At 40.6% G+C, this 21,636-nt stretch overlaps 1 protein-coding gene across 2 annotated transcripts in view; it reads right to left on the reverse strand.

The window, feature by feature from the left end:
• cemip (cell migration inducing hyaluronidase 1) overlaps positions 1–21,636 on the reverse strand; it is a 196,534-nt gene that overhangs the window by 89,995 nt on the left and 84,903 nt on the right. For both annotated transcript variants that reach the window (XM_073032937.1, XM_073032938.1), the window contains exons 3-7: positions 15,900–16,037; positions 13,463–13,604; positions 3,537–3,773; positions 3,109–3,288; positions 1,202–1,272 (exon numbers count right to left, since the gene is read on the reverse strand). In XM_073032937.1, the coding sequence (XP_072889038.1) occupies positions 1,202–1,272; positions 3,109–3,288; positions 3,537–3,773; positions 13,463–13,604; positions 15,900–16,037 (768 nt within the window). The remainder of the gene's footprint in view (positions 1–1,201; positions 1,273–3,108; positions 3,289–3,536; positions 3,774–13,462; positions 13,605–15,899; positions 16,038–21,636) is intronic.

The raw sequence follows: 21,636 nt of genomic DNA on the forward strand, positions 1-21,636 counted from the left end.
AAAGAACTCCAATAGATTTCTCAGATAAGATTTCCCTTTAAGGAAAGCATTCTGACTGGCCCATTTTATCATATGCCTCCAAGTACCCCAAAACCTTATCCTTAATAATGTACTCCAACACCTTCCCAACCACTGAAGTCAGGCTAACTGGCCTATAATTTCCTTTCTTCTGCCTCTTTCCCTTCTTGAAGAGTGGGGTGACATTTACATTCCAGTCCTTTGGAGCCATGCCAGACAGAATCCATTGATTCTTGAAAGATCATTACTAATGCCTCCATAATCTCTTTAGCCACCTCTTTCAGAACTCTGGGCTATAGTCCATCTGGTCCAGGTTACTTATCTACCTTCAGGCCTTTCAGTTTCACAAGAAACTTCTCCCTAATAATGGCAACTTCACACACTTCTGACCCCTGACACTCTTGAACTTCTGGCATACTGCTAGTGCCTTCCACAGTGAAGACTGATGCAAAATACTTATTCAGTTTGTCTGCCATATAATTGCCCTCCAGCATCTCTTTCCAGCTAACCAATAACTACTCTTTTATACGTTATCTATCTGAAGAAACTTTTTGTATTCCCCTTAATAGTTTTGGCCACCTTACCTTAATATTTTACCTTTTGCTTCCTTATGGCTTTTTAGTTGCCTTCTGTTGTTTCTTAAAAGTTTCTCAGTCCTTTAACTTCACATTAATTTTTGCTCGATTGTATCTCCTGTTTTTGCTTTTATGCTGTCATTCACTTCCCTTGTCCATCACAGTTGCCTCACCCTCCCTTTAGAATACTTCTTCTTTGGAATGTATCTATCTTGCACCTTGCAAATTGCTCCCTGAAACTTCAGTCATTGCTGTTCTGCCATCATTTCTGCTAGTGTCCCCTTCCAAACAACTTTGGCCAGCTTCCTTCTCATGCCTCTGTCGTTCCATTTACTCCACTGTAATACTGATATATCTGATTTTAGCTTCTCCTTCTCAAAGTGTAGGGTGAATTCTATCATATTATGATTGAGCTGTTACTGGGCAATTTTCATTCTTTCACATTCGAACCTATTTCTCGTTTAAAAGTTTTAAATGATTTAATTTGAAAAGTTTTATTTTGGAGTTTATTGTTTCTGCCCCTTTCACTGGTGTGAGGGTCACCTGTGAGAATTTGATTCTGACGATGGCTCTGATGTAATTTTATAAGAGTATGCTTTCCTGGTTACCTTGATAAACAACATGATCCTCAGCAGAAGATTCAGGAGAGCCTTTAACAGCGACGAAGCTCCAAGGATGTCTTTAAATTAAAGTTGAAAGAATTTATTATTATGGTGGATCTTAAATGTGCATAAATGCACCTCTCATAAAACATTTAAAATTTTCATTAGTATTAGAAATCAATCTCCTCAAAGAGGCTCTAAAATCATAATATAGTATACTAAGTGTACAATCTACCTAAAATGCATTAAACATCTGACCCATTTTCCAATTTTAATCCACCAAAGTATAAAATGAATGTATAATGATCTTCATTTGTAGATGGATTTTTGGTGAGAGTTCTTACTCTCTTTCTCTCACTGTTTATTCAAGCCTTATTTACCACTTCTCTGTCTAATCCATACCCATGATCAGGAGATTTCTGACATTAATATTTTAAAAAATAGACTCAATCAAATCATTTTAGGGGATCTAGTCAAAAAAGCTCACTTTACAATTTAACTCTCATGCTGTTCACACCGACTGCGCGTTATAACTGCCGTCCGGCAGTGCTTGCACAGTACCAAGCAGAAGCAGATGATATCAAATTAAATTTTTTTATCTTTTTAGTTGAGGTCCTGCAACACAATAATCACATTAAACCCTAATGATATGATTTTGTGATCAACATATGTTGCATCCTCTTATCAAGCCAATCTGATGTGCTACTGTGTGCTCCACTCCAATCTGTTTATTTTGATAACAACAAAACAGAGCTTAATTCCCACCATATCCAGAAATGTTTCAAACTCTGTTGTGAATGAGTTCATGAAACGGAGCTTTCAGATTCTTCTGGGGTTGAGGATTGTAAAGAATCACGATGCTCCACATGGAAAATTTTCTTCTCAATTTGGTTCCCAAATGGCCTACTCCATGATCTAGGACTATGACCTCTAGTTCAGATGTCATCAGTCAAGGGAAACATTCTCAATGCATCCAGCCCATTAAGTCCCATGGAAACTGAATGACTGAGCCTTGTAGCACAGAAACAGCCCTTTTGACCATTATGTCCATGCCGGGGATCAGGTACCTATCTACACTATGAGCATTTAGTGCATAACTGCTCTTTAAGTAGTTCAAGTGCTCACCTAAGTAATTCTTAAATGTTGTGTGCGTACCTGCCTCTATTATCCCCTTAGGCAGGTTGTCCATCATTCCTAATTTTGTGTACTCTAACATGTTGAACATCTTTTCGTGTGGGATTGTTAACAAAACTCTTCTGAAAATTCAAATACTCCATACAATCACTGGCTATTAGACACACCCACAAAGAACTTCCAGTGCAATAATCAAAAACAACTTACAATATCTTTCATAAATCCATTTTGACACTGCTCTATTTATTCTTTTCAGGTTATGTTAATACATTCTTTGCTATAGATTTAGGAATTTTCCTAACTACTAACATTAAAGCAACAGATTGGTAGTTCCCAATTTACCCTTTCTCTCCTTTCTTAACAGTGGGGTCATATTTGTTACAATCTACCACAATGTTAATTGATCCATCTAATATGGGAAGAGAAATGAAGTAAGATGCATATAAATTAGCAAAAGGATTAAAAATGGGCATAGCAATAGGTAATCTGGATTTGTTACAGTGCTTGAGAAATTAGTCAACTGCCAAGTGTGAATAAGTACAGTCACTGAAGTCATCCAAGACGTTAATTGGTTTTATATGCAGGATTTTTCCTTAACAAGAATATAATCAGTTAGTATTTTTTTCTCAGCAATATTTTTTATTGGTTTTTTAAAATCAAGAAAGCATAGTACAAAGAAGATTTGTGCAGTATGTAACAAATGTACAATTCACATCTATGAAAGAGATGCATCCATAGTACAATCATCATGTTATCAGTTAGTATTTTAAAGCATTTACCTGAATCCCAGGTGTCTGAAGTACTTGCTCCCCAACTTCGACAGGGCATTCCTGGCAAAGTCATCCAGTTTAGCTGATCCTTCATCATTTACAGCCACCGATATTATCATTCCTTTTTCAACTCTGTCCAAATACTCAGCAAGTCGCTTACTTTCCTCTTCGCTTTTATATGTATCAAACCTGTTTTATCGAAAGAACTTAATTGAGTGTATGGATATTAAAGTCATCAATCGGTTTGAGTGCAGCTCTGAACAGTGCACACTGTATTCCTACTCTGTCAGGAGTGGAGCAGAAGCACACTGAACAGTAATGCTAACAGATGCGGATTGAGACTGTGCATCAGAGCAACGTAGCTTTCAGACTCTCTCCTACTGTGAATCTGAGGAAGTTCTGAGCTATAAAATGTAACAAACCAATATAAATCATACCTGTCTGAATGGATCACTTCTCCATACTGGTTAATGACATGAACAATGATGCCTCGATGTCCCCAGCTTCTTTCAAAGTAGTAGCCACCTTCTGTCATCCCACCAGGATGGAGGGTCCGGTTCAAAAATGTCCAGGACATTTTATGAGCACCATGAATTTCCAGAGTCCCTCCTCGACTAACACCAATATATTTCAGTCCAAAGTAACTATGAAGTTTTTCTGTTTCTTCATCAGATCTACAAATAAAATAGTAATTTAAAATTTTAAAAAAACTGCAGATGATGGATATCTGAAAGTAGATGAAAAACAAGTGATGAAGAGTCATTGACCTGGAACATTACCTCTGTTCCTCCCTTCTCAGAGGTGGCCAAACCTGATGAAAATTTCAAAAACTTTTTACAAATTAAAAATATCTGGAATTAAATGTCTGGGGTGGTGGTGGAGGCAAATAAAACCAAGGTGTTCAAAAGGCTGTTAGAAAGGCACGTAGATGTGCAGGAAATGGAAAGATATGCACATTGTGTAGCAGAAGGGATTAGTTTAGTTTGGCGTTTGATTACTAGCTTAGATTCATTTGATTAGAATAGATTACATTTGATTAGTTTGGTACAACATTGTGGGCCAAAGGGACTGTTCCTGTGCTCTACCACTCAATGTCCTAGAACTTCATGTTCCACCTGGCCAGTCTACATGGATATAGGCCAAATGTGGGCAGATAGAATGGGAATCATGGTTGCCATGGATGAGTTGGGCAAAAGGGCCTGCTTCTGTGATATAGATGGGATTAGCTTTATTACTAGGAAATTGGGATCTTCAGTTTTGCAAAGTGCTGACAGGTTCAGAATGACATCACTGGTACATCTTTGTGGAGTGAGTCACTCTAGCTTTAGTGAAAGCATTTGTGTGTGTATCATGAAAAAATATAAAAGAATTCAGAGCACACAAAACATAACACCAATCAGCATACATAATTTGATGCCAATGCTCTTGAAGATCAATGATTCAACTGGTACCCTCTTTCAAATCTGCACAGCAAGACGAGATCACTAGAAATGAAGGTCATAGTGATGATGAAAGAAAGACAATATACAGTGGATTGCGATTAGTTGGGACACATCAGGACCAATTCAGTGGCTGCCCCTTCAACTGGCATATACTGAAGCTAACAAGAAAGTGAAGTGACTCGTATGAAATGATAAAACAGTGTAGTTGGAAGACCTTGCAAAGGAGGCTGAAAAAACAGGTAGTCGAGGTGATCAGGAAAATATACACAAGATTTCAAAAGTGGTATTTGGGAAGTTCCAGGTCAGATCCAGTGGATGAGAACGGTCCAATGGATAAGATCGGTCTGCTTTTGACAACTGAGAAAAAGCATGAAACATGATAGGCAGAGTATCTCAGAGAATCACTGAATAGACCACCACCAAATGAAGAACCTGACATACAAGAGGCAGCCGGGGACTTTGACATCAACTCAGATCCACCCAAGAAAGAAGGATTATTGCTGTGATTCAATCATTAAAGAACATCCAGGACGTGACAATTTGAACACCAAACTGTTCAAAGCTGAACCAAAAGTTGCAGCACCCATCCTGCAACCACTGCTTACTATAATTGGGGAACAGAGACAAGCACCCAAGGACTGGACAAAATGATTTATTGTTAGAATCCCCAAGAAAGGAGCGCCAAGTGATTGCAGCAACTGGTGTGGCACTTTTGTCAGTTCCCAGCAAGATTCTCAATAAAGTCTTTGACCAGTGGATTACAGATGCTGTCAATATGTGCTTGAGGAAAGAGTAAACTGGCTTCAGGAGAAACAGAGGATGTGTCGTTCAGGTCTTCACATCATAGAACAGTACACAGAGTGGCCCCCATTTGGAAAATCAGATCACTCCTCCAGTTTACTGTTGCCAAAGTACATTCAGAAGCTGAAACAAGAGGCGTCCATAGTTAAACCTCCACACCGCAGGACTGCTTTGATGATGTCGACTGGAATGTCTTCCATGATGAGGATGTCTACAAGTACATGGAAGGGGTCACAAATTTCATCCAGAAGTGCATCAAGGATGTTGTCCCCCAGAAATTGGTCAGGGTCTTTCCAAACCAGAAACCCTGGATCAACAGTTCTGTGCGAGCAGCACTTACTGTGCGAGACAGAGTTTACACTACTGGTAATCAGCAAGAGCTCAAGAAATGCAGCTACGATCTATGCAAAGTCATCAAGGTAGTGAACAACAATACAGAGACAAGATTCAGACTCAACCTTTCACCAACAACACACACAGCTTATTGGCAAGGTCTACACACCATCACAGACTTCAAAGCTAAATGCAGTGGAGTTTCCAACATTGATGCCTTTCTCCCAGATGAGCTAAATGTTTTTTTACACGCAATTCAATGTCGCCAACACTGAGCCCCTGAGGAGACCTACAGATGATGTGACTGGTCACCTCTGAGGCTGAAGTACGCAGGTGTTTCCAACGAACGGCACCTCAGGGCGAGTACTCAGGATGCGCACGGCACAACTGGCAGGTGTGTTTACAGACATTTTTAATCTCTCCCTCTCCCAGTGTAAAGTGCCCTCCTGCTTCAAAACATCCACCATTGTCCCTGTACCTATAAAGACCAAGGTAACATGTCTGAACAACTGGTGTCTTGTCTCACTCACCTCATTAATAAGCAAATGCTTTGAGATGCTGGTCAAAGACTACATCTGCAGCTTGCCACCACCCACACCGGACCCCCTATAATTCACCTACCGACACAACCAATCGACAGATGACACAGTAGCCACAGCTCTACATACTGTCTTTAAACATCTGGAGAAGAGGGATGCTTTTGTGAGAATGCTGTTCTTGGACTACAGTTCAGCATTCAACACCATAATTCCCTCCAGGCTCTACAAGAAGGTCAGAGACCTTGGCTTTCACCTTGCCTTGTGTAGCTGGATCCTCCACTTCCTGTCAGATCGCCAGCAGGTGGTAAGAGTGGGCTCCCTCACCCTCAACACAGGTGCCCCTCAGGGCTGTGTACTACACCCCCTCCTTTACTTTCTGTATACCCATGACTGTGTCGCCACCCACAGCTCCAGTCTGATTGGCCTAATCTCAAATAATAATGAGGCAGCCTACAGAAGTCATCACCCTGACACAGTGGTGTTCAAGAAACCAACAACTCCTTCAACATCGCAAAACAAAGGAGCTGGTTGTGGACTACAGGAGGAATGAAGACAGGCTAAACCCAAAAGACATCAATGGATCTGGGCTTGAGAGGGTAAACAACTTTAAATTCTTGGCATAAAGATCACCGAAGATCTCACGTGGTCTGTAAATACCGGCTGTGTGGTGAAAATGGCACAACAGTGCCTCTTTCACCTCAGAAGGTTGAAGTTTGGTATGTCCCCCCCCCCCCCCCTGAAATTCTTACATGACACAATTGAGAGCATTCTGATTTGCTACATCACTGCCTGGTATGGGAACTGTACTTCCCTCAATCGCAGGACTTTGCAGAGAGTGGTGCAGACAGCCCAGCGCATCTGTAGATGTGAACTTCCCACTGTTCAGGACATTTACAAAGATAGGTGTGTAAAGAGGGCCTGATGGATCATTGGAGACCCGAGTCACCCCAACCATAAACTATTCCAGCTGCTACCATCCAGGAAACGGTACTGCAGCATAAAAGCCAGGACCAACAGGCTCTGGTACAGCTTCTTCCACCAGGCCATCAGACTGCTTAATTCATGCTGATGCAACTGTGTTTCTGTTATATTGACTATCCTGTTGTACATAATATTTACTATAAATTACTATGATTGCACTTTGCACACTTAGACGGAGATGTAACATAAAGATTTTTACTCCTCATGTATATGAAGGATGTAAGTAATAAAGTCAATTCAATTCAAATTTAGAGCTTCTGTGCTAACTTCACTTGTATAGTTGGGGACTGAAACTTGAGCTTTGAAGCTAAGACCAAGTCAGGCAAGGCTGTGTGTTGTCAGTGATATTATTTATTGACTGAGTTATGAGGCAAACAACAAAAGATAAGCAGAGGGGTATTGAGTGGACTTATTTGTCTACTTTAGAACATCCTGACTTTGCGAATGACTTCGCATTACTATCATATACATGCTAGCACATGCAAAAGTATACTCAGTGCCTATGTACCTTTGATGGACAGGTTGGACCCAGAGTTGGCCAGAGAAAGACTGAGACCATGACCCTCAGTATTGAGTCTTCTCCTCCTGTCAAGACATGTGGCATCAACTTACCCAGCATTGGCAGATTCACCTACCTGGGCAGCATCATTCAGCAGGATGATGGGACCAGGAAATGTCTTCAGCTCAATGAGCAACATATGGGGATCAAACAAGTACTGCATCCACATCCAGGTGGAGCTGTATCAGATCTGTGTTCTATCCACACTCTTGTATGAGTCAGAATGCTTGCACTTTACAGAGAATAACCTTCCACACCATGAGCCTTTGGAAGATTCTCTGTATTTTTTTGGCCAAGAAAGATCTCCAACCACGCCCTACTACTCCAGTGTCACTAAGAGGACATGGCCACAACCATCATGAGGAAACTTTGGACATGGATTGGGCACATGATGAGAAGAGTGGCCAACTCGATTATCAAGACAGCACTTCGTTAGATCCCTGAAGGACAGAGGAAACATGGATGACCAAGCACAACTTGGTGCCGTACTGTAGAGACAGAAACGAGGACCCTGAACCACACTTGGTGCACAATAAAGAAGATGACCAAGGACAGACAGAGATGGAGGACATTCAATGCTGCCCAAATGCCAGCGGCATAACAGGCACTAACTAAGTGGCTGCACCAATTAGCTGGTTTCATGGAAATAGTTAAAAAGATATAAAAAAGACAAACTACTGTTTAACTGAGTAAAAATTATGTATTTAAATTAAATACAAAACAATTTAGAACACTACCAATACCTCTACAGTACTATAAAACTATGTATTAGTTCCTAATAGTTATCAATGGAGGAATTCATTGTGTATACTGCCATATTCTTTTGATTGACTCTAAATGAAACAAATTCTGCGCAGACACCTTGTGCAGATAATGGACTGCTTTCATACAATGGTTTTAATGATTGCATCCTCCAAATCTTCCTTTTCATTGTAATGTTCAAGAGTGAGTGTAAATACCTACAAATTTTTCATAGTTCCTAATATTAAAGTAGTAAAATTTTCTCATTTTCACCTCTGAACGTTTTTGGCATCTCCAAGCCTGAATGCTTGAAACCACAATGAGCAAAACAGTTCTGAGTTGTCTCGCCAACTATCAGTGAAAAAAATCTCTGCTTTTTGAATTCAAACACATGCAACTGATGCTATTTAAAAACTGTTTGCTCTAAGCACAATGTACGGTAGTGTCTAACGGCCATGCAAGGTCACATGACTGATACTAGTTAGAAACTGTTCAGCAACAGTCTCCTGTCCCAGTTCAGCAGCATAGTGTCCCAAATAAACAAAGAGAACCTCAGCTATTTTCTCAATAAATTTCTGTTCTTTAAGATATGCCCCAAATAGGTAGCTGCCTTGATTACCCAACGGCCTAATTAACCGGAATCCACTATATGTACATATATCTAAGTCAGATGTTGTCTAACTCAGAAAGAAACCTGCAGGGTTGGTGTTGCTATGTGCCTGCTGATGTTGGCATTCTGAATTATAATATTCACAAGCTTGGGAGATATTGTCACAGAGGCCAAGATGTGCAAAGTAGAGAGATGGGTGTGGTGAGGATATTTCCAGAACCTTGAACAAGGGGTTACTGTTTAAAAATAAAAATAGAGGCTATAAGGAAGTTTTTTTCTCTCTCAGGGTTAAGTCTTTGGAATGCTTAAATAGTGGTGAAAGCAGAGACTTAACTACTTTTAAGACAGAGGTAGACAGATTCTTGATATGCATGGTGACTATGGGTAGATGAGGATACAGAATTGATGTGGTGGCCAGTACAGAGACTAGGATGGCTCAGGGACAGGAATGGTTACTTCAGGTGCTGGGTTTTAGATGTTTCAGAAAGGACAGGGAGGGAGGCAAAAGAGGTCGGGATGTGGCACTGTTGATCAGAGATAGTGTCATGGCTGCAAAAAAGGTGGACGTCATGGAGGGATTGTCTACGGAGTCTCTGTGGGTGGAGGTTAGGAACAGCAAGGGTTCAATAACTTTACTGGGTGTTTTTTAACAGGCCACCCAATAGTAACAGGGATAGCGAGTAGCAGATAGGGAAACAGATCCTGGAAAGGTGTAATAATAACAGAGTTGTTGTGGTGGGAGATTTTAATTTCCCAAATATCGATTGGCATCTCCCTAGAGCAAGGGATTTAGATGGGGTGGAGTTTGTTAGGTGTGTTCAGGAAGGTTTCTTAACACAATATGTAGATAAGCCTACAAGAGGAGAGACTGTACTTGATTTGGTATTGGGAAATAAACCTGGTCAGGTATCAGATCTCTCAGTGGGAGAACATTTTGGAGATAGTGATCATAATTTTATCTCCTTTACAATAGCATTGGAGAGAGATAGGAACAGACAAGCTAGAAAAGCGTTTAATTGGAGTAAGGGGAATTATGAGGCTATCAGGCAGGAAATTGGAATTTTAAATTGGGAACAGATTTTCTCAGGGAAAAGTATGGAAGAAATGTGGCAAATGTTCAAGGGATATTTGTGTTGAGTTCTGCAATAGTACGTTCCAATGAGACAGGGAAGTTATGGTAGGGTACAGGAACCGTGGAGTACAAGGGCTGTAATAAATCTAGTCAAGAAGAAAAGCTTACTAAAGGTTCAGAGAGCTAGGTAGCGTTAGAGATCTAGAATGTTATAAGGCTAACAGGAAAGAGCTTAAGAAGGAAATTAGGAGAGCCAGAAGGGGCCATGAGAAGGCCTTGACAGGCAGGATTAAGGAATGCTGCAAGTATGTGAACAGCAAGAGGATAAGATGTGAAAGAATAGGACCTATCAAGTGTGACAGCGGGAAAGTGTGTATGGAACTGGAGGAAATATCAGAGGTAACTAATGAATACTTTACTTTAGTATTCACTATGGAAAAGGATCTTGGTGATTGTAGTGATGACTTGCAGCAGACTGAAAAGCTTGAGCATGTAGTTATTAAGAAAGAAGATGTGCTGGAGCTTTTGGAAAGCATCAAGTTGGATAAATCACCGGGACCGGATGAGATGTATCCTAGGCTACTGTGGGAGGCGAGGGAGGAGATTGCTGAGCTTCTGGCGATGATCTTTTCATCATCAATGGGGACAGGAGAGGTTCCAGAGGATTGGAGATTTGTGGATGTTGTTCCTTTATTCAAGAAAGGGAGTAGAGATAGCCCAGGAAATTATAGGCCAGTGAGTCTTACTTCAGTGGTTGGTAAGTTGATGGAGAAGATCCTGACAGGCAGGATTTATGAACATTTGGAGAGCTATAATATGATTAGGAATAGTCAGCATGGCTTTGTCAAGGGCAGGTCGTGCCTTAAGAGCCTGATTGAATTTTTTGAGGATGTGACTAAACACATTGATGAAGGAAGAACAGTAGATGTAGTGTATACAGATTTCAGCAAGGCATTTGATAAGGTACCCCATACAAGACTTATTGAGAAAGTAAGGAGGCATGCGATCCAAAGGGACATTGCTTTGTGGATCCAGATTGGCTTGCCCACAGAAGGCAAAGAGTGGTTGTAGATGGGTCATATTTTGCATGGAGGTCTGTGACCAGTGGTGTGCCTCAGGGATCTGTTCTGGGATCTTTACTCTTCCTGATTTTTATAAATGACCTGGATGAAGAAGTGGAGGGATGGGTTAGTAAGTCTGATGACACAAAGGTTGGAGGTGTTGTGGATAGTGTGAAGGGTTGTCAGAGGTTACAGTGGGATGTTGATAGGATGCAAAACAGGCTGAGAAGTGACAGATGAAGTTCAACCCAGATAAATATGAAGTGGTTCATTTTGGTAGGTCAAATATGATGGCAGAATATAGTATTAATGGTAAGACTCTTGGCAGTGTGGAGGATCAGAGGGATCTTGAGGTCCGAGTCCATAGGACGCTCAAAGCTGCTGTGCAGGTTGACACAGTGGTTAAGAAGGCGAATGGTGTATTGGCCTTCATCAATCATGGAATTGAACTTAGGAGCCGAGAGGTAATGTTGCAGCTATATAGGACCCTGGTCAGACCCCACTTAGAGTACTGTGCTCAGTTCTGGTCGCCTCACTACAGGAAGGATGTGGAAACCATAGAAAGGGTGAAGAGGAGATTTACAAGGATGTTGCCTGGATTGGGGAGTATGCCTTATGAAAACAGGTTGAGTGAACTCGGCCTTTTCTCCTTGTAGCAACGGAGGAGGATGAGAGGTGACCTGATAGAGGTGTATAAGAAGATGAGAGGCATTGATCGTGTGGATAGTCAGAGGCTTTTTCCCAGGCATGAACTGGTTGCCACAAGAGGACTCAGGTTTAAGGTGCGGGGGAATAGGTACAGAGGAGATGTCAGGGGTAAGGTTTTTTTACGCAGAGAGTGGTGTGTGTGTGTGGAATGGGCTGCCGGCAACGGTGGTGAAGGCGGATACGATAGGGTCTTTTAAGAGACTTTTGGATAGGTACATGGAGCTTAGAAAAATAGAGGGCTATGGGTAAGCTTAGTAATTTCTAAGGTAGGGACATGTTCGGCACAGCTTTGTGGGCCGAAGGGCCTGCATTGTGCTGTAGGTTTTCTATGTTTCTATGAATTGGAATTACAAACAGATCTTGCTGAATGGTGGAACAGGTGAAGGACCTGCTTTTAAATTTACAAGTTCATATGTTCACATGTTTTCTGAAGATTTTGTACATGGTACAAATTACAGCCACGGTAAGGCAGTGATAGATGGAATGAATATTTAAGGTATTGAATAGGGTACCAGTCAAGCAAGCTACTATGCTCTGGGCATCAAACAACCTAATTATAGTTGGAACTACACAGATCCAGGCAATTGGAAAATATTCCACTGCATTTCTGACTTGTAGATGGCATAAGGCTGTGGGATGTCAGATGGTGGCAGATATCCAGTTTCTGATAGGCTCTGATATCCATGAGATAAAAGATATCCCACTGACTTTAAATTGCTTGTTTCCCTTAAATACACTAAAAAGTGGCACAGAGTTACAGAACAAGGCAAATGCTAAAATGGGAAGAAAGAAGCTGCAGGGTACTCTCAAATGGCCACTACATGCAACCAGGCATTCAGAGGTTCCATGTGAACCTCAATATGGAACGGAAAGTGAGATCTCTTCAGCCTCTGGAGGAGCACTGCATAAGATTATTAGGATAGGAAAACATGCCTAGAAGTCACACATAAATGGACAAAGGAGGTTGATTTTTCTTGTACGCAGTACAGGCCAACTTCCATAAATTTACCAGCTGTTGCAATTATAAAAAGGACTTCATTGCCTGTGAAAAGGGTGGGCAAATTATACTAAAACCTTTCTCATGGTGCATAATGCTAATGGCTCCAATGCACAACCTATGCATGCAATGGAAACCATTGAAATTAAGGCAAATCAAAACTGAAAGACATACACTATGATATCGGATTAAGCATCTTCCATTGGACACAATTTTTCAAACTCAAAGTTCACTTTACAGTGTTTGTATTTAGATTCAGATGTCATATAATTAAATATATAGACAACAGTGCAGCGGAGGCAGCTCACTACATCCTACTTTTATACTTGTATCTCTTATATCTTATAAGTAGATGGGATATACTTACTGTATGTCACAAGGTATACACTTACGCTCTATGTATGTATATCAATGTCAACAATAAATCACCTTAAAACTTCACTAATTTTCCTTGCCTGCTCTGTGGGCACAATTCTGGACAAGGATAATTAACTCTATAACATTCTGAATTCCTTTTACCTTCCATATAAAATGATGGTGACATTTCTCTGAAAGGGGCAGTCTTCACTTCCCATATGCAGCTCCCCTCCATCTTCAATCAGGATGTTACGTGTTCGGAGGACAATATGCTCTTTGCCATTGTCTGAAATGACTAGTTTGCCTAAAGAAGATTAAAAAAAATCAGTGGCACTGATCTTATAGGAATTGTATAGATTGCAATAGCAAAGAGAGTGCCCAATCTACATGCAGTGTGCTGGTTCTCACAGAATTACTGGTAGTAAAAACTTCAGCATTAGTGGAGTCTTTTTTCCAACTATTTTCATGCTAGTTAAAAAAGGGCCAACTGGTTTTTTCCCACTTTGCAGGTTACGGCATCAGTAATAATCTGAAATGTTTTGGATGTGCAATAGATTTTTATGGCATGTTGGTAAATGTTTGTGTTCAGTCTGTAGGTGCAACCCATGCTTCCTGTTGACTGCCATTCTGACATATCTCTGTCACTGGCCTCCTGAGCTATTACAACAATGCCCAATATGAGCTTGAGCAACAATACTTCATTTTCCATCTAGACAAGTTGCATCCTTCTGTACATGAAAACAGATTCTACAGTGTCTGGTAAACTATTTTTGCTGTCTGTTTCAGAACTGGCCATCTCTGCAATTGGATCCTCAGCTTCCTCAATGGGAGACCTCAGTCAGTGTGAATTGGAAATAACATCGACTCTTGACTAACAATCAATACAGGTTCATTTCTGGGATGCACGCTGACTCACTTGTCTTATCACTCTACACTCATGACTGAGTGGCTAGGCACAGCTTAAATTCCATCTATAAATTCACCATTGATGCAACTGTTGTTGGCAGAATCACAGATGATGACAAGGAGGTATACATACAGGAGTGAGATACATCAGTTGGTTGAGTGGTGTCATGACAACAACCTTCCATTCAACATCAGTAATCTGCGTGGACTTTGGGAAGGGGAAGTCAGGAGAACATACTTCAAAGGGTCAGCAAAGTGAGCAGCTTCAAGTTCCTGGGCATCAACATCTCAGAGGATCTATCCTGGGCCCAACGTATTGATGCAATCACGAAGAAGGCACACCAGCAGCTATACTTCACTGGGAGTTTGAGGAGACTTGGTATGTCACCACAGACTCTAGCAAATTTCTACAGCGTTATTGTAGAGAAAATTCTGACTGGTTGCATCACCTCCTGGTATAGAGGCTTCAATGCACAGGATCAGAGAAAGCAGCAGAGAGCTACAGAGTTAGCAAATTCCAACATGGGCACAAGCCACCTCAGCACTGAGGACATCTTCAAAAGTTGATGCCCCAAGAAGGCCGGCATCCATCGTTAAGAACTCTCACCATTCAGAACATGTGTTCTTCTCATTATTACTATCAGAGAGGAGTTATAGGAGCCTGAAGATGCACAACACCACCTTCTCCTCTGCCATTACATTTCTGAACTGTCCATGAACACTACTTCATTATTTTGTTCTCTTTTTGCACTTTTAAAAATATTTCTTATAGTAATTTATAGTCTTTTATGCCTTGTACTATACTGCTACCACAAGACACCAAATTTCATGACAGGTCAGTGATAATAAACTTGATTCTGATTTTGAAGTCATCCACCTGTGATGTTGGCTCAGTGTTTCTCTCCTCATTAACACATACTGGGCAATTCTTACTTCCCTGCATTCTGATGCATTTTATACTCCTTCTGTTGAGTTATCTCTCTAACTACTGGCATGCATCTATCAACCACAATTCATTTCCTTAGCCTCATCCGATCAGAGATATTTCCTTAAAATAAGTGATTCTGCAGATGCTGGAAATTGCTGAAATACTGAAAAATGCTGAAGGAACTCAGGAAATCTGACAACATCTATAGAGGGAAATATCTTTATTTTCCCTCACACCCCAACCTTCTATGTAACTTCAAACCAACTTGAATTTCTCTCTCTCCCAGTTGTGACAGATCTTTGACCTAAAGCATTACGTGTTTTTCTCTCCACTGATGCTACCTGACCTCTTCATTGTTTTCATCAATTTTGTTTCCAATTTTTGTCTACTAGTCAACTGTCTGTTTCTCTCTACCCGAGTATTACACAGCTCCCTCTACACTTTTCAGTATATATCCAACATCTCTCTGAAAGGGCTACCTAAATATTCATTTTCACATTGTAAATCAATTGATTCACTTAATCCATTGAAATTTCAGTTGAAAATTAACTTATTGTATGTGATGGAACAATGATTTTATTGTTCCACATCAATGAATGCTCTTTTGTACAATGGATAATATAGTGACAAAAAAAGTGAAAACACAAAGTAGGTAATGGTTCTATTGACTAAAATTAAGTGAACTTTAAGGTGAATCAGCTTTCTTAGTATGAAAGGTAATTAAGTTCATGTAAAGCCTCTTAGATAATAGTAGTTAAAGTGTACCTCCATCAAAGATGTGAACAGAATGGACTGTCACTGAAGATGATAACAGTAGCTTCTGATTACGTCCAATGCTGACTCGATGTTCCTTATTGTGTCCAGGATTCCACAATTTGAGATCTGGATCCTGGTCAGGGCAAGCTTAAAGCATAAAACAGACAATTTTCAATATAAAACTGCTTGCCCATGGTGCAGATCACATTGTTATCACCCAGTTATCACTCACAATAGAGAACCCATCACTCTCAAAGCAGAAATCCCCATACCTAATGTTGAACCACTATCCTCAATATAAAATAGTTTCATTGTCAATGAGAAATGAATAGCTGTTACATTTGACCCCAGCTTAATCACAGATTTCTTAGGATATTTTGGTGTACTCATTTGTTTTAAAGATTGAATTGCAATGTTATAAATAATGGATAGTTATCTGACTTACTAAAATGTTGTACTAAACAGGATGAACAGTGAATGTACGATGCAGCAAGCAATTAAGTAGAAAAGAGTCTATGCAAGTTCTAATGGTAGGACTGTGAATAATGAATGGATTTACTGAAGTACGAGTAAATCCTTCACAGGTCCAATAGCATGACACTCCCTCCTGCTTCCTCATTTGACAAGGATAACTTTCCTTGGCTTAACTTGATCAAGTCTGGAAAAACGCAGAATAAAAATACAACAATAGAGTCCATAATAAAAGGGCATTGGTGTTTTAAGGGCTGTAAATTCAAGAAGCTGGAAAATCTTGTAAAAACCAGATGGTAAAGTATGCCAACATCTAGTGAGCTAGAATAAATTTGTATTTTTAGAAAACACTTTTCTAAATCCCACTGAACCCCAAGGCATTCATGAGTATGAGCGAAGTGCTGGAAAATGAGATTAGTACAGATGGATGTTGCTAAGTATTTAATATTTCAGTGATATTTGAGTAATATTGTAAATATGTTGTTTGTTTAAACATTATTTGTTTGTTTAAATAATGTATTATGGGTTATATATGTAAAAGTACATAATTGGCATAAGTCATTACCCCACTATGTCATATGTGCACACCTCAATAAAGTAAGAATGAAACTAGAGTACAAATGTTATTGCTGGCTCCTTGTTTTTCTTTTGATTAGTCTTATGCTCACTTTACCTCCTTATCTGCCTATCAACTCCCTCTGGTGTTCCTCCCCCCTTCCTTACTTCCATGGACTTCTGTCCTCTCTTATCAGATTCTCCTTTCTCTAGTCTTTTATCTCTTTCATCAATCAACTTCCCAGCTCTTTACTTCTCCCCTCCCACCTGTTTTGGTTTCACCTATCACCTACTACCTTGTATTTCTTTCTCCCCTCCCCTACCTTCTTACTCTGATTGGTTTGTTAAAACCCAGACAACAATTATCACCTAATGGGATTTTATTGAACCAATCGCAGATTACATAATCGGTAATGAATAGAAATGGCATGATGTTGCCTAGCTGGGTAACGAAACGTCTGCAAGGTAACAAGCCAGTTTGGCAAGCTACTCAATAACAACATCCTCAACCCAAGCTATATTTATCTTCCAACATCTTGCTGAAAGTAGATCAATACCCTCAGCCCAGGATAAAGGATATCCTTGCAAATCTTTTTTGTAAGAAAACACTTCAGCAAAGTGGACAGCTGAGATCTACCTACAGATGGAGATGGAAGTACAGTCCAAAGTCTTCCTTGCCATAAACACTTGCAAAAGGCTTTATCACTTTAATAGGTTTATTTTTGGAGCAGCATCTGCACCTGTACTCTGGAAGAAAACTATGGAGAAGGTGCTGCAAGACTGCCCAGGCACTCAGTGTTACCTGTCTGACATCATTGTTATCAGTATGGATCACAAGGAAGCGTCACTCTTACAGTACTTTGTAAGGTTTGTCAATTACCATAACTGGTTCCTGCTAAACCTGGCTACCGTCTCCACCACCTGAACTCATTACTACAAATTGGAAATAAATAGCAAAAGACAAAGCAATGTGAGGTAGTTTTCCAAAAGGAAAAGGAAATGGTGACAGCAGATACTGTATTTACACAATATGATTCATATCGTTCAGTAAAGCTTGCCTGTGATTCCTCGCCTGATGGTACAGATACAGTCATATCACATTAGAAAGAGATGACATAGGATCAGAAGGTGTAGAATCATTGTGGGTAGAGCTAAGAAACTGCAAGGGTAAAGAGACCCTGATGGGAGTGATATACAGACTTCCAAATAGTAGTAAAGATGTGGTCTACAACTTAGAACGGGAGACAAAAACTGCATGTCAAAAGAGCAAAGTTATGATATGGGGGATTTCAATATGCAGGTAGATATTGGGAAAATCAGATTCCAAGAGGGGGAATCCAAGAGGGGCTGGATTCCAAGAGGGGGAATTTATAGAATGCCTATGAGATGGCTTTTTAGAGCAGCTTGTGGTTGAGCCCACTTGGGGCTCAGCTGTTCTGGAATGGGTATTGTGCAATGAACTGGAAATGAATTAGAGAGCTTAAGGTAAAGGAACCATTAGGGGCCAGTGAACATCATCTGATAGAATTCACCCTGCAGTTTGAGAAAGAGAAGCTACAGTCAGATATATCTGTATCATAATGGAGTAAAAGGAATTATGGAAGCATGAGAGGAGAGCTGGCCAAAATTGATTGGAAGGGAATACTAGCAGGGATAATGGCAAAGTAGCAATGGCTGGAATTTCTGAGGGCAATTTGGAAGGCAGAGGATAGATACTCCCAAAGTAGTAGTATTGTAAAGGGAGGATGACGTAACTGTAGCTGACAAGAAGTCAAAGCCAAAGAGAGGGCATATAATAGAACATAAATTGGTGGGAAGTTAAAGGATTGGGAAGCTTTTAAAAAACAACAGAAGGCAACTAAAAACCATAAAGATGCAAAAGATGGAATACAAAGGTAAGATAGCTAATAATATTAAAGAGGATACAAAACGTTTCTCCAGATATATAACGTGTAAAAGAGAGGCAAAAATAGATACAGGACAGCTGGAAAATTATGCTGGAAAGTTAGTAACATGGGACAAGGAAATAGCGGATGGACTGATCTTCACTGTGGAAGACACTAACAGTATGCTGGAAGTTCAAGAGTGTCGGGGGCAGAAGTGAGTAAAGTTGCCATTACTAGGAAGAAGGTTCTTGGGAAAATGAGAGGTCTGAAGGTTGATAAGTCACCTGGACCAGATGGTCTATACCCCAGGGTTCTGAAAAAAGTGGCTGAAAAGATCGTAGAGGCACTAGCAATGATCCTTCAAGAATCAATATATTTTGACATGGTTCCAGAGGACTGGAAAATTGCAAATGTCACTCCACTCTTCAAGAAGGGAAAGAAGCAGAAGAAAGGGAATTATAGGCCAGTTAGTCTGACCTCAGTGGTTGGGAAGATGTTGGAGTCGATTGTTAAACATGTGGTTTGAGGGTACTTGGAGGCACATGATAAAATAGGCTGTAGTCAGCATAGTTTCCTTGAGGGAAAATCTTGCCTGACAAATGTGTTAAAATTCTTTGAAGAAATAACAAGCAGAATAGACAAAGGAGAATCAGTGATGATGTGTACTTGGATTTTCAGAAGGGTTTTGACAAGGAACCACCCATGAGGCTGATTAACAAGTTAACAGACCATGGTATTACAGGAAAGATACTAGCATGGAAAGAGCATGGCTGATTGGCAGGAATGGGAATAAAGGTAGCCTTTTCTGATTGGCTGACACTGACTAGTGGTGTTCTACAAGGATCTGTGTTGGGACTGCTTCTTTTTACGTTAGATGTCGATGATTTGGATGACAGAATTGGTGGCTTTGTGGCCAAGTTTGTAGATAGGTGAAGAGGCAATTAGTTTTGAGGGAGCAGAGAGTCTACAGAAGGACTTAGTCAGATTGAGAGAACGTGCAACAAAGAGGCAGATGGAATATAATGTCAGGAAGTGTATGGTCATACACTTTGGTAGAAGAAATAAATGTATAGACCATTTTATAATTGGAGAGAAAATTCAAAAATCTGAGGTACAGAGGGACTCGGGAGTCCTCATGTAGGATTCCCTAAGGGTTAACTTGCAGATTGAGTCAGTGGTGAGGAAGGAAACCACAATGTTCGCATTCATTTCAAGAGGACTAGAATATAAAAGCAAGGATGTAATGTTGAGGCTTTATAAAGCATTGATGAGGCCTCAATTGGAATATTGTGAGCAGTTTTGGCCCCCTTATCTAAGAAAAGATGTGCTGATATTGGAGGAAGTTCAAAGGAGGTTCACAAAAATGATTCCAAGATTAAAAAGGCTTACTTACAAGGAGCGTTTGATGGCTCTGTGCCTATACTCACTGGAATTCAGAAGAATGAGGAGTATCTCATTGAAACCTATTGAATGTTGAAAGATTTCAATAAAGTGGATATGGTGGGGAGTCTAGGACCAGGGGACACAGTCTATGAACAGAGGGACATCCATTTAGAACAGAGATGAGAGGAATGTTTTTTTAGCCAGAAAGTGATGAAAATGTGGAATTTATTGCCACAGGTGGCTGTGCAGGCCAAGTCACTGGCTATCTTTAAGGCAGAGGTTGATAGATTCTTGATTAGTCAGGGCAGGATGGCATATGTGGAGAAGGCATGTGATTGGGGCTGAGCAGGATATAGATCAGCCATGATGAAATGGCAAAGCAGACTCAATGGGGCCAAATGACCTATTTCCGCTCCTACATTTTATGGTCTTATGTTATGACTAATGGAAATGAACACCCCATAGCCTTTGTATCATGTTCCCTTACTGCTGCAGAGAAAACTTATGCACAGACTGACAGAGAGGGTGCAAAATATTTCTAAGGGAGAGAGTCGATCCCCATTACTGATCATCAACCCCTAGTGTCCCCTTTCAATCCACAGAATAGCAGCAGCATGAATGAAAAAGATGGCTCTGTTTCTTGCGGGGCACAGTTTCAAGATCAAATTTAGGAGAACAACTAATCATGAAAATGCTGATGGATTGCCTCATTTATCCCTGGAGAAGAAAATACCAGAAAAAGTTCACCAAGGAGGACATCCATGTTGACATATGCAAATTGCAAGTCTCCCTATTACGGCGGAGATAATGCAAAATGGAATGAAAACCACCATCTCAGGTCTACACGGCAACCGAAGATGGTTGAAATGTGCAACAGAAATTCCATTTCACCCATTTTTACCAGCGCTGGGATGAACTTGCCCTGGATGGAGGTTGACTTATGTGGGGATTGAGAGTTGTTGTACCATTCAAGCTGAGAGCTGAAGTGTTGGAGGAACTACACGCTAGTCATCTAGGCATGGTTACCTGGTGGCCTGGGATAAATCAGCAGAGAGAGCAGCTTGCCATGCACTGTTCAGGATGTCAACACATCCAGAAGATGACTAGAGCAGCACCCCTCCATCTCGGGGAACGGTTCTCCCTGCCCTGCCATTGCAGAGGATTCATGTGGAATTTGCCAGATCATTGATGGGCACAGATTTCTTGGTAGTAGTGGATGCAGCTACAAAGTGGGCAGAAATGCCCCCAACAGCCCCCACTATAGCCACACACACTGCTGATGTGTTGCAAAGCCTTTTTGCAAGGACTGGTGTTCCAGAACACTAAGTCAGTGACAATGCAGCACAATTAGTTGTGAAACGGTTTTCATCATAACTGAAACTGAATGGAATAAGATATGTTACATCTGCACCATACCACCCAGCCTCCAATGGCTTGGCAGAAAGGTTTGT

The sequence above is a fragment of the Hemitrygon akajei genome, chromosome 30, assembly GCF_048418815.1.
Source record: "Hemitrygon akajei chromosome 30, sHemAka1.3, whole genome shotgun sequence".
NCBI classification, from domain to species: Eukaryota; Metazoa; Chordata; class Chondrichthyes; order Myliobatiformes; family Dasyatidae; genus Hemitrygon; species Hemitrygon akajei.